Here is a 13,073-nt window from a genome sequence, read left to right on the forward strand (position 1 = left end):
ATTCGAAATTCTTTTTGGAGGCAGAACTGAAATAGGAGGATCCAGACACACAGGTCTAGCTCAGGAGACCCCTGTGATGGGGAACCTGGCGTCTCCAGGTAGAGTCTCCTCCTCAGGGCTCAGAGTAGTTGAGAAGGAAGAGTCAACCCCAGTCCTCGAATCTTGCCAGGCAGCATGACCCCAGGGCCACGACAGATGTGACTGCCTCCGCATTCCACAGGATGCTGAGTCCCCACCAGTGTCCCTGTGCTACAAGTCACACACCTCAGAGACGTGGCTTGGAAACCGGTCTCACGTGCTACGGGTCAGCTCTCGCTGCCTTGGGCAGGCACGTGGTGAGGCCCGAAAGCCAAGTGTGGTCTAGGCAGCTGTAAAACAAAGCTGCTGAGGAAAGAGCCGGCCTCTGGAACCGGTGAAACTCTGACTCTGGCCCTCTGCGGTTGAGTGAGGTCTCCTCTGAGTCTCGGTGGTCCCGCCTTTAAAACAGGGCTCAGGGCGCTGGTGTCCTGGGGCGCGTGTGGGCGCCGAGCCACGTGCGCTGAGCACTAAGAGAGTGTGGCACGTGACAAGCGCAGTGTGGGCTCGGAGGGCTGCTGGGCACGTGGGGCCTGGCCTCGGGCTCGCTCGGCCCTGGGGCTCCCCTGGGGTGCAGTGCTGGTAAATGACAGCCACGGCACCACCTGACCAGGCTCCCACGTGGCCAGAGCACAACGTGAGCCGTGCCGGGTCCTCGAGAGCTGGGCCTGCGCAGACCCCACCCACCTGGTTACACTGTTGCTCACACATGGTTTGTGTGCTGCACTTGGCTCTCGTATCCAAAGCAGGCTCCATGCGTCCACATCACAGTCCCAAGAAAGGAGGATTCGAGGAAAGGGTTCGTGTCCATGCGGTGCTAGGGACCCTCACGGGCGGAGGCTTCTCCCGCCCAGGCTCAGGCAGGGTCAGGCCTAAGAGCGAAGCCCAGGAGAGCAGCAGACACAGCCCACATCCGGGACCTCACAGTACATTCAACATCGACAATATTGCACGCCATCGCACGATCTCAAAAAGGCTCCCTGGGGCGTGACGGGGTGGGGGGGGGGGCCAGGACGCAGCCCACACAAATGGTCAGACGCGGTCTGAGTGGAAAGGGGTCATTGCTTTAATTTAGGTCAGGACCCACCCTGGGGGGCCCGCCCGCCCCATCCTGAGGCAGAACCACTGGCCCTATGTCAACATGATCGTTACAAAAATAAATATGAAAAAAGCAGCCGCTCTTTAGTGATCGTGGAATTAATCTTGACAGCAATTAAATGTGTTTAAGCATCTGGCATGTCTCCTAAATTGCACCAAAAGAATCTGGAAGCACTTGGTTTGGCCTCAGAGGCAACCCGGAAAGGGAGGCGGGGGGGCCCAGCCGCAGGCCCCAACCCGCAGGTCACATCTCGGAATCGGCGTACATGCCGTTGATGAGATAGTCCACCTGCGTGTAGTCCTTCTTCCTGTAGCTCTCGTAGGCCTGCAGGGCGAACAGGATCAGGACCGTGATGAAGAGGGTGACCCCCAGCAAGAGCACCGCCAGGAGGAAACTTCTGTTCACGGAGGACAGGGTCAGGGGCTCGCTGGAGACCACCAGGTACTGGCCCTGGGTGCTGGGCTGGCACGAGTCTGTGGGGGGCACCTTGGAGTCCCCAGGGGTCGGCCCTGGGGAAGTAATACCACGCGTGGTCACAGGCCTGGCTTGCTCCAGCATCTGAGTTGTCCCCGGCTCTGGGGCCCCCGGCGTGGATGTGGCAGGGCTGGGCTGTGTCGTGGGGGTCGTGGCCTCCACCGTGGGGGCCGGGCTGGTGTGAGGTGTGGGTGCTGCTGCTGAGCTGACGGTCAGCGCAGGGGCCTTGGTTGTGGTGCCCACGGTTGTGGACACGGAAGCCGCAGATGGGGAGGCAGGCTCTGCGGTTGTGTTTAAGAGGGTGGGTGTGGGCCTCCGGGCCGTGTCATCCACAGTCCCGGGCGTTGGCGTCGGCGCCTGGACGGTGGGGCCCTGCGCAGACACACTGGGTACTCGGGGACTCGAGGGCATCAGGCTGGCTGTGGAGAGGCTGGCAGTGGACCCGGGAGGACCGGGTGAGCCTGCGGGGCTGCTGACACTGGCGGGGGTCGTGGCAGCGGGCTGGGCACTCGTGGCCAGTGTGGGTGTGGCGGGTGGCATGGCTGTTACTGGCCTAGACGACGAGCTGTTGCCAGGCGCCCGCGTGCCGGGTGAGGACGGGGTCCTCCAGGCAGACACAGGGGCGGGCGGCGTGGGCGCCCTGGAGGCGGCTCCGGCTCGGGTCCCTCCAGCTGTCAGGGAAGTGCCCACGTCTGTCCTGTGTGTTGTCCCCGCTGTGACTGCAGGAGAGGTGTGGTCGCCTCCCCAAGTCCCTCTGGTCAGTGTGATGGGAGACCGTGTCGCCGGGGTCACATCAGCTGTTCTGTTCAAGACTCCGGTCACTGTTTCCACGGACGAGTTTGTGTCCGAGTGGTCCCACGTCTGGTTGAGGACTGCGTACCGGTAAGAGTCAGAAAAGGAGAAAGACAAATGATCGTCTTCTCATTAGAAAAGTGGATTACTCAGGTGGATTATTCAGAGCCAGTCTGAGTTTCTGGCCCGTGGGGCTGGCCAGGGAGGATGACGGTGACGCGGGCCCAGGGTTCCCTCTTGGCTCACCGCGCACCTCTGGCCTGCAGCCCATCACACAGGTGCTCAGCACTGTGGTTTAAAAACTCCTTTGCTCTCTGAACCCCAGATGCATGGAAGACTTCAGAGCTTCACCCTTTGATCCAATTCCCAAAATACCAAAGTCTCACATCACAGGTGTGATTCACCATTAAAAAAAAAAAAATCTATCCAACACACACCAGGTTTTCAAAGCAGCTAAATCGTTGCCCAAAAACACTCTCCGACATAAATCACAGCAGGATCTTCTATGACCCACATCCCAGAATTTTAGAAACAAAAGCAAAAATAAACAAATGGGACCTAATGAAACTTAAAAGCTTTTGCACAACAAAGGATACTATAAGTAAGGTGAAAAGACAGCCCTCAGATTGGGAGAAAATAATAGCAAATGAAGCAACAGACAAAGGATTAATCTCAAATATATACAAGCAACTCCTCCAGCTCAACTCCAGAAAAATAAATGACCCAATCAAAAAATGGGCCAAAGAACTAAACAGACATTTCTCCAAGGAAGACATACGGATGGCAAAAAAACACATGAAAAGATGCTCAACATCACTCATTATCAGAGAAATGCAAATCAAAACCACAATGAGGTACCACTACACGCCAGTTAGGATGGCTGCTATCCAAAAGTCTACAAGCAATAAATGCTGGAGAGGGTGTGGAGAAAAGGGAACCCTCTTACACTGTTGGTGGGAATGCAAATTAGTACAGCCACTATGGAAAACAGTGTGGAGATTCCTTAAAAAGCTGGAAATAGATCTGCCATATGACCCAGCAATACCACTTCTAGGCATACACACTGAGGAAACCAGATCCGAAAGAGACACGTGCACCCCAATGTTCATCGCAGCACTGTTTATAATAGCCAGGTCATGGAAGCAACCTAGATGCCCATCAGCAGACGAATGGATGAGGAAGCTGTGGTACATATACACCATGGAATATTACTCAGCCATCAAAAAGAATTCATTTGAATCAGTTCTAATGAGATGGGTGAAACTGGAACCCATTATACAGAGCGAAGTAAGCCAGAAAGATAAAGACCATTACAGTATACTAACACATATATATGGAATTTAGAAAGATGGTAACGATAACCTTATATGCAAAAAAAGAAAAAGAGACTCAGATGTATAGAACAGACTTGTGGACTCTGTGGGAGAAGGCGAGGGCGGGATGTTTCAAGAGAACAGCATCGAAACATGTATATCTAGGGTGAAACAGATCACCAGCCCAGGTTGGATGCATGAGACAAGTGCTCAGGCCTGGTGCACTGGGAAGACCCAGAGGGATGGGGTGGAGAGGGAGGTGGGAGGGGGGACCGGGATGGGGAATACATGTAAATCCATGGCTGATTCATTTCAATGTATGACGAAAACCAAAAAAAAAAAAATAAAAGGCATGGGCATGCAGCGTACAGCATAAAAAAAAAAAAAAAAAATTTGTATGCCAAAAACAAAAAAAAATAAATAAATAAATCGTTGCCCAGATATTCACACCGTGCCACAACTCTTGGCTTTATGGAAGGACTTACGGAGATATTTCTGGGGATGCACCGTGCCTGGCACAGAGGAGAAGCACAACTAAACAAGTGCTGTTTGGGTCGACCAGCTCCCCAGTAAAGACTGGGTTTACGGAACAAATGAAATTTTGCAGGACCCAGTGAATAATCCTCGCAGGGCTCAGAGGCTGGGTCCCATGTCGGCCGGACAAGCCTTCCCAGCCCAGCCCCCGGGGCCCCGGCAGGCCCGTCCGGCAGACGCACGGCTTTCTCACTTACGTGGATGCTCGGATGTGTGCAGGCTTTCGGATAAGGACCAGGAGGAAACCCAAATGAGCACAAGGGCTGTCCACATCTTGCAGGTGGGCCGGGAGCGAGGCTGGGCGGTCCCCGGGGCTCCCAGCCGGCCGCGCCTCAGGCTGCTAAGGGCTCCCTGCTGCTTGGCCGAGGGACCTATGGTCAAGACAGCAGGCGTCTGGTCAGGAACGCGGGGGCAGGGGCTCCCCTGTCACGGGTGAGGGAGGGCTCCGGCGGGCCGCAGGGTGCAAACCCAGCCAGACGTCCCCCCGGGGCCTGCCATGCGGGAAGGGTGTGCCAATTCTCAGCCACGTGTCCAGCGATTGGCCCAGTGCCTGCTTTCATGGGCTAAGAGCACTTCTTGACCCAATTTCACTACGAGTCCCACCACCCCACCCCAGAGTTCAGAACATAAAAGAGCAGCAGAGAGAAGGTATGAAGACTTCCAGCTACCGAGATCACCCAAGTCCTCCTCAACGTGTCCTGCAGCCTGCAGGACCTGCGATGGTTGACCGCACGGGGAAACGCCACGAGCAGCCAGCCATCACTCATCCGTCATCCGGCCACCCATCCACCCGTCCAGCACGCCCTGAGTGCCTGCTCACGTGCCAAGCAATGGACTCAGGGCAGAAAGATGAGAGCCACACGACTCTCTCCTGCAGAGGGAGGCACAGAAGAGGGGTCACAGCAAGCTGGTGCCAGTGCAGACCAGACCGTGACTCAGGGTCGGGAAACAGCGAGGGGATGGCACCTGGGCGGGCCGTGAAGCGGGAAGGGGAGGCTGGCCCTCCGAGTGGAGGCCCCAGAGGTGGGTGGGAAGGGGCTGGGTGCTGTGGGGCCCAGAGGGGGCCCAGAGTTCAGCTGGTGGGGGCTGGGGCAGGGTGCCGGGCTGGTTTCCTGGGTGCCATCTGGGCCATGTTCTGAAAGACAGATGGGATCCACCTGTTGGGAAAGGGGTGAGGGAGGTGGGTAGGAGGGAGTGGCGGGTGATGACAATGGGGACCAGGGGATGGTGCGGTGAGACCTGGGGCTAAACTAAAGAGGGGCAGACACCCGGGTGTGGTTTGGATTTGGGGGTGGGGGGATGGGAGCCCCTGCAGGTCCGACCGAGGCAGGGGTGTGCAAGTATACACAGGGGTTCCAGGCAACGGGCATCTCGCGGGGCGATGCAGGTGGGAGGGGGCGGGGTCCGAGAAGGCCGAGAGACTCAGCCTGGGAGTTCCACGGTAAGCGACAGGGCTGGCTGAGTGGGCCCGCTTGCAGAAGCCCTGGTCTCTGAGGGTGACGGTGCAGCTGCATGGACTGAGAGAGTCCCCACTGCGGCTGAGCGTCAGCAGAACGAGGACTGGGCACAGCCAGGACTGACTTCCCTGGCACACGAGTCTCCCTATGCTCACCCCGGTCTCTCCCATGTGCTAGCACTCTCCCATTCCTCGCTGCAGGGCAACCGAGAGGCCTGGTAGCCTTGAGGGGCCCGTCACTTCATGCCCTGCTGGTCCTGGGTGGGCCCTGAGCCTGTTCTCAGCCCCGCCCAACCACCAAGTCCCACGTGGTCACCCGCGAGGCCTAGGCCCTCCCTGGACAGGGGCCCAGCCGCGCGCACCCTAGGTTAGTCCCGCAGCCCAGCACTCCACGAAGGCCCAGGGCAGGCGGAGCATAGGCTGCTGGAGTCTGGGGGCAAGTGAGGGGATTGGGGCCCCTGAGAGCACCCCCCACAAGCAGTCCTGCCCGCAGGCACCCTATCAGCGCGAAGCTCTGGAGTTCCACAGAACATCTTGCAAGGGAGCCTTCAAGTCATCCTAAAGGAAATGTGCTGACCCATTCCTTGCCTGGCATGATGCTAAGTGCTGCTCTGCACGGACCAGCAGCTGGGCTGGTTCCCTGGCCTCCCAACAGCCCCGAGAGTCACCTTCAAGCGTCCCCATCCTGGCCCTGTGCCATCTGCCACTCCACAGCTGCCAGAGAGAGTTCTATAACCCACAAAGCCCACCCTGCCTCCGCTGCTTAAACCCCTACTCTCCCAGGATAATTCCAAAGCTTACTGACCAGGGATTCTGGCAGGAACTAAATCGCCTGTGGCTGGTGATTTGTCAGGTAAGTGAATACTGAAATGTAACCCTGAATATTCATTGGAAGGACTGATGCTGAAACTGAAGCCCCAATACTTTGGCCACTTGATGGCAAAGAGCCGACTCATGGGAAAAGACCCTGATGCTGGGAAAGATTGAAGGTGGGAGGAGAAGGGGACGACAGAGGATGAGATGGTTGGATGGCATCATCGACTCAATTGATACGAGTTTTAAGCAACCTCCAGGAGATGGTGAAGGACAGGGAAGCCTGGTGTGCTGCAGTCCATGGGGTCACAAAGAGTTGGAAACGACTAAATGACTGAACAGCAATGTTTAGGTAACAGAAGACGCATTAACACGTCTCTGGTCAGTAAGCTGTCAGTATGGCGAGGTAGCCTTCCATATCTGACCCTCGGCCCCTCCTGGATGCACTCACTTCCAACAGACGCGTGAAAGACCTGCAGTCCCCCACCCGCCCCCGTACAGCATAAAGGGGCCCCTTGGGGACATTGCTGGGTGGCCCCAGAACTGGAAAAAACCCCCTCAGAGCACAGACTCTGCTGGAAGGCTGTGCTCCGCACCTCCACACCACCTCACCCCACCCCAGGCTTCTAACTAAGTGTCACTAACTTCAGTTTAGCCTCATGGTGCGCTTTCCTGCCAAAACCGTCCTGTCAGGGTTCCTGGGGTCTCACAGGTGTCAAAAGGTCCCTCAGCCCTACAAACCACAGATTTGCATCTGCTCTCTTGAGTGCGAAAGGCATTCTTTGTTCTGACAGAAACACGTGGGGGTAGGGTGGGCAGAGAAGAAACAGACCAATGTCACAAGCGCGGACTGAACCAGGGAGGTCTCAGGCACAAAGAGCTCACACACCACCACCACCCCCACCCGTCCACGGCTGAAGCAGACGCAGCTGGGCTCTCCGTAAATAAACGTATTGCAATGGCTCTCTCTTCGGCCAGTCACACCCAGCAAGTGCATTGACAATACCCCCACCACCGAGCCCCACGTGCTCCCTGTCTGAACCCTGGATCTCAGGGCTTCCAGAATGCACCCCGGGCCTTAGGGCCTTCCGCTGCCCCCTCACTACAAATCTCGAGAGCAGGATCAGCAAGCTTTTTCCTGTGAGAAGCTTGATTGCAAGTATTTCAGACTCGGTGGGCCATATAGTCTGTCTTGGTTACTCAAGTCTGCAAAAGCAGGCATGGACCCTAGGCAGGTGATGGGTGTGACTGTGTCCCAATAAAACTTTATTTACAAAGACAGGCAGTGGGCGGGACATGCCCCCCCCCCCCCACCCCCAGCTCTGGGACTTCACTGAGCTTCAGAGCTGACATTCCAGCTAAAGCAGGAGGAACCGATTCAGGGGGCTGAACGAACTTCCTCCTTCTGTCCAGCTCCTCACCCTGGAACAGACGTGGACTGTACCATTCTTGGTCCAGGGACGGCCTCCAGGCGGCCTCTTCCCGGGGCCCCTTCTGCTATGAGAGGCCCCCTCCACCCCCAGCATTGCTAAGATGCAGCACCCCAAGGGGCTCCCACAGTCTCGTGGTGTCACAACACGAGGCCTAGAGGGAACCTCCCAGAAACAGAAGATGGCCAGAGGACCACATGGTTCCCATGCCCACCTGGGGAGCCATGTCCGGGGCCACCAGAGAAGGCAGAGGCTCTGTCGGTGCAGCACCACCGGCCAGGCCTCCTGGTCACTGGATGGCTCAGTTCTCTGATGTCCACGCTTTCTTTTGCCCACCCTGGCCCTGCAAAGCCCCCACAGGGCTGTTTCTGGGTTCCCTGTCCTGTCACTGAGCAGGCGGCCCTGCCCGCGGACCTTGGACACTCACGAGAGGCAGCTGCTCAGGGCACGCTCCCAGGCTGGGCCATCCTCCTTGGAGAGCTGAGGGCTTGGCACTGAGGGCTCGCAGGGTGAGGAATGGCTTTACGGGAGGTGAGGGCAGCTTTGCGGGGCACTCCCAGGCCATGGCACGCTCTACGGCGCAGGTGGGATCCAGGCAGATGCTCCACTCTGGCAAAAGATGCATCTAGGGTTTGAAAAAGAGTAAGCGCTCCTTAGGAAAAGCAGGGGGTAATATCCAGTGAGAAGGGAGCATTGTCCTAGGAGCCAACCAAAACTTCAGAGGAGCCCAGGATACAGGTGTAAAGATATGAACCAGCAAGCATGATTCTGTCATTGGTGAATATCTGATACATACTCAGGAAGAAATGCAAGAAACTCACCAGTTTCAAGAGTGGCAGACACAAGTAGGTGGTGATGCCTGAGGACCACCACTGGCTGGCTCACTATCACAGACACCACGTGCACATGTGCCAACCAGGACCCTGTGGGGCTCCTGGGCACACAGATCTTTTTGTCCCCCATTTCTTATAGGCAAGACTCCAGGCTCCATGACCTTTTCTGAGTTCCAAATGGCCTAGCAGTTGCTAACCATGGGAGGAACAGGATGAAACTCAAGGCAAGACTAATGGACCTGAACAGAATCATCAAGATTAGGAGCGGGCCCACCCTGCACACACCCTAATCTTGTCAGCAACCTCACCCTTTTGAAACTTTGCAGAAGTTACTGCCTTGTTCCTTATCACATCCCCATGCCTGACAGTAACCTCTTCCAAGGGAAGGGAGCACAGTTCTTGAGGCACTAGCCTACTGCGCTCACCTTTGCATACCAAGGTAAGAAAGCCACTCTTTCCTTCTCCTCCATGACTCTGTCTCCATATCTGTTTGGCCATGGCGCACAGAGTCAAGGTTTTGGCAACACACACACACATGCATAGGCAGTCACACTCATGCACAGAGCTACACATGCACCCATATCCACGTGCACAAGGCAACACACGCATGCACACTGCCCTGCATGCACACGTGCAATCATACCTGTGCGTGTGTGCAAACACACACACAGTTACATACACGAGGTGAGCGTGCTCACGGAGCATCTCTCAAGCTATCTCAGGGAGCTCCACGGGTCTCTCAAGAAACCTCTGATGGCTCCCATCACAGCCTCTTCCCCCAGCCAGTGCGGCTGGTAATCGCTGCTACAGAGACAGGAATTGGCCGCTGTGTAGAGTCAAGAGCAGGCCCTTGTGCCATGACCTCATCCCTCTGGTATGGTACAGCCCCCACCTTCCAACCCCGTATTCTAAATGTCAAGATTCCCCTGTCGGGACCTGTGCTAATCGAAGTTGACTCACAATGGAAAGTGTAAGTGAAGTCGCTCAGTTGTGTCCCACTCTTTGCCAACCCATGGACTGTAGCCCATGAGGCACCTCCATTTATGGGATTTTCTAGGCAAGAATACTGGAGTGGGTTGCCATTTCCTTCTCTGGGGGATCTTCCCAACCCAGGGACTGAACCTGGGTCTCCTGCATTGCATCTAAGCCACCAGGGAAGCCCAATGGAGAAACCATCACCAAGACTTAGTATCTGTGTTTCCCCTGCAGAGGCTTTTGGTGCTGTTCAGTCGCTCAGTTGTGTCCAACTCTTTGTGACCCCATGGACTGCAGCACACTAGGCTTCCCTGTCTTTCACTGTCTCCCAGAATTTGCTCAAACTCATGTCCTCTGGGTCAGTAATGCTTCAGTGAGCCTTAATGTAGGGTCTGGCCATTATTCTCATTATCTGGTGTAGAAAGACTGGGCAGGTCAAGATCTCAGAAAGACACCCTTGGAGCAGGAAGGAAATGGTGTTAAGTAGGAGAGCAGGCCAGGAGGAAAGACGGGAGGTTAGGCTGGTTCTCAGAGTTCTCATTTTCAGGGCTCAGCTCTTCACGAGCTGTGCAGGGAAGGGACAGGAGCCAGGCAACACTTCATGAGAAAGGCACCCTGAGACATGGCCCTGGGCGCCAACGTCATCATCCTTCTCTGGTCCTTGACTTTGTGCTGCCTCTCAACATCTCCCACTTCTGACTTCTGTGCTCTCAATCTTGGCTTGACTTTTAAACTTCTTTGAGACTGTGATATACAGGCATGCAAGTTACCTGAAATCAGACTCCAAATTGCTTAATTCCTTTTTCTGGCTTACACAGGTTCCTGGGCCAACACAAGTGTTACCTGCCACATTCCATCACACTAGTAACTTATTTATCAGTGGCAGCGGCAATGTGACTCCAACTGGAGAAACACACACCAAGGAACAGGGATTGCAGAAACAAACGCAGGGCAAACCACAGACATCTGTCCTGACACGTCACCTGGCTGAACTTTGGTATCAGAACGCAAGGAACACAGGTGTGTGGTTTTGTGTCTTTAGACATTGTCCTGGGTTCCAAAGGATGTGTGTCTGTGTCAGATGGGAACCTGGAGCGCTGGAGAGCATCTTAATTATATTGCTTCCTTCCAGGCTTCTGGAATTTTGGATATGATGCTAACTGCTGATCAAGAGCCTAATTTCTGCTGGCCACGTGGGTAAATTCCACATTCCTTTGTCCATCAGGCAAGTCTGGCCTATAAGCTGAACATCTGTATTGAAATTTTAGAGATGATTCCTCCAGGGAGGAGGGAAAAATATTATTAAAGTAGATTTCTAACTAGGTATTTATGTCTTATGGCAAACCATGTGGATGCTGGCTCCTCATACTAGCTTAACGGCTAATGGCAGAGACTAAGCGGCTACCCAGACTCACGTGGGGGAAGGCAGGCAGGTTAAGTGGACATGCATAAGCCCCTCTCAGGTACAGAGGGCTTGGGGGAGGCCTGGGCCGCCTCTGTCGTTGAGGGCAACACTTCCTGGGGCCCAGACTTGGGCCGGGCAGGGCCTTTTAAGCTCCCCACCCATCCGGGTGTGTCCCAACTTTCCCTCCTTCGCTCCCAAACTGGACCGACCGCGTCTCTTCTTCTCCGGTTCTGGGTCCTCTTAAGGCCCCCTTTTGCCTCCTGCCTCTTGGGCTCCCCCATCCCCGATCCTTCCCCCAGCTGACTCCTCCTTCCGATCCTTCCTCTCCTCCTTCCTCACCTCCAATCGTCACCAGTGTGCACTCCGTATCCCCATTCATCTTGTCGCTGCCTCCCTCCGCCGCCCCTTGAGTCCCCCATGTACCCCACCTTCCCCTCTCCGCCCCCAAGCCGGTACAGGCAGCAGTGACAACAGCTCCCCGGGACAGCAGGGAGGCCCGCTTACCCGGGCGCGGCAGGCCTTGAGGCGGCCCGGCGGCCCTCGGGCGGCGGGAAGCGCCCGCGGTCCGGCGTGGGGACGTGGCCGGCAGCGGAGCCGCGGGACCTGGTGCCAAGACAGCTCAGGGCAGCCGCCCCAGCTCGGCCCCGCCCCGGTCCGCCCCGGAGGTGACGTCACGGAAGGGCGGACCATGGTGGGCGGGGCAGCCTTGGACGACCCTGGAGCCCGACTCCCGAAACGAGTGGCGCTGCCGGAGGCGAGCCGGAAGTGAGGGGCGTGACCGCACCCAGGACCACGCCCACCGCGGAGCGGCTCTGGTTACACCGGGAGCGCGGCCGGAAGTGGCTATTTTGGCCTGGTCTCTGCCGGAAGTGGTGGTTCCTGGGGCTCTGCCACCTGGACGCGTATACCGCCCTGTCCGGCGGAGGGTCTCGAAGAGGGTCATCTCAGACCTCCCTTGGCGTGGCTGTGCCATGTGCCCGCCCCCATCCCACAGACTTTATCCAGGCCCAGGGGCCAGCGCTGGGACTAAGTAATAGTAGAGATGGCCACCCGTGGGTCTTGAGCACTTGCGCGCGCCAAGCCCTGAGCTTGGTTCAGTGATTTTACTCTGCAGTAACCCTGTGTCACGCTTCGCACCCGTTTTACAGACGCTGAAACTGAAGCTCACAGAATGTTCTTTAATTCTGAGCCGTGAATAACAGTGGGGCAGAATGAAGTACAGAGTAAAGCTGACGGGACTTGACCTTCATTAGAAATAGGCTTTGAGGGCTGAGACAGAGGCTCTAGAGGTATTGGTGGTGGTGGCTTAGTCGCCGAGTCACGTCCGACTCTTGCGACCCCATGGACTATAGCCTGCCAGGCTCCTCTGTCCACGGGGTTCTCCAGGCAAGAATATTGGAGTTAAGTTGCTGTGCTCTCCTCCAGGGGGTCTTCCTTACCCATGGATAAACCATAATGGAAAAGAATCTTAAAAAGGAATGCCTGTATGTATGGGCTTCCCTGGTGCCTGAACGATTTAGAATCCGCTTGCCAATGCGGGAGATGTGGGTTTGATCCCTGGGTTGGGAAGATCCCCTGGAGGAGGGCATGTCAACCCACTCCAGTATTCTTGCCTGGAGAATCCCATGGACAGAGGAGCCTGGTGGGATACAGTCCATGGGGTCTCAAAGAGTCAAACATGACTGACCAACTAAGCATAGCACACAAATACAAGGAAAAGCACAAAATCGTTGACTTGAGATTCTTGGTTTTCTTGAACAGTAATCTTTTCATGTTTCAACTTGCTGGGTTTTGTTGCTGAAACTCCTATATCTCCTGGTTCCTCCCTTACCTATTCGGGGCAGTATCTCAGAATTTTCTGAGATGCTATGTAC

General features: G+C 56.0%; 1 protein-coding gene across 5 annotated transcripts; it reads right to left on the minus strand.

Moving 5' to 3' along the window:
* Positions 1-1,119: 1,119 nt before the first annotated feature.
* Positions 1,120-11,875, minus strand: C28H11orf24 (chromosome 28 C11orf24 homolog). 5 transcript variants are annotated; one of them, XM_070457756.1, is made up of 5 exons: positions 11,704-11,874; positions 9,499-9,623; positions 8,414-8,611; positions 4,485-4,658; positions 1,120-2,520 (listed from the first exon to the last, which is right to left on the minus strand). In XM_070457756.1, the coding sequence occupies exons 4-5, from the start codon at positions 4,558-4,560 to the stop codon at positions 1,418-1,420; spliced, it is 1,179 nt and encodes a 392-aa protein (XP_070313857.1). In that variant the 5' UTR covers positions 4,561-4,658; positions 8,414-8,611; positions 9,499-9,623; positions 11,704-11,874; the 3' UTR covers positions 1,120-1,417. The 5 variants fall into 5 exon arrangements, with proteins under 5 accessions (XP_070313857.1, XP_020736442.2, XP_070313855.1 ...); XM_020880783.2 differs by having other exon boundaries at positions 9,463-9,623; XM_070457754.1 differs by having other exon boundaries at positions 9,463-9,645.
* Between the last annotated feature and the right edge of the window lie 1,198 nt (positions 11,876-13,073).

The sequence above is a fragment of the Odocoileus virginianus genome, chromosome 28, assembly GCF_023699985.2.
Source record: "Odocoileus virginianus isolate 20LAN1187 ecotype Illinois chromosome 28, Ovbor_1.2, whole genome shotgun sequence".
Classification (NCBI taxonomy): domain Eukaryota; kingdom Metazoa; phylum Chordata; class Mammalia; order Artiodactyla; family Cervidae; genus Odocoileus; species Odocoileus virginianus.

Coding starts and splice junctions, on each gene's coding strand:
- C28H11orf24 (XM_070457757.1), bottom strand. CDS start 4,560: ATGTGGACAGCCCTTGTGCTCATTTGGGTTTCCTCCTGGTCCTTATCC. Junction 2,521..4,484: donor GCACACATCCGAGCATCCAC/GTAAGTGAGAAA, acceptor ACCGGTACGCAG/TCCTCAACCAGACGTGGGAC.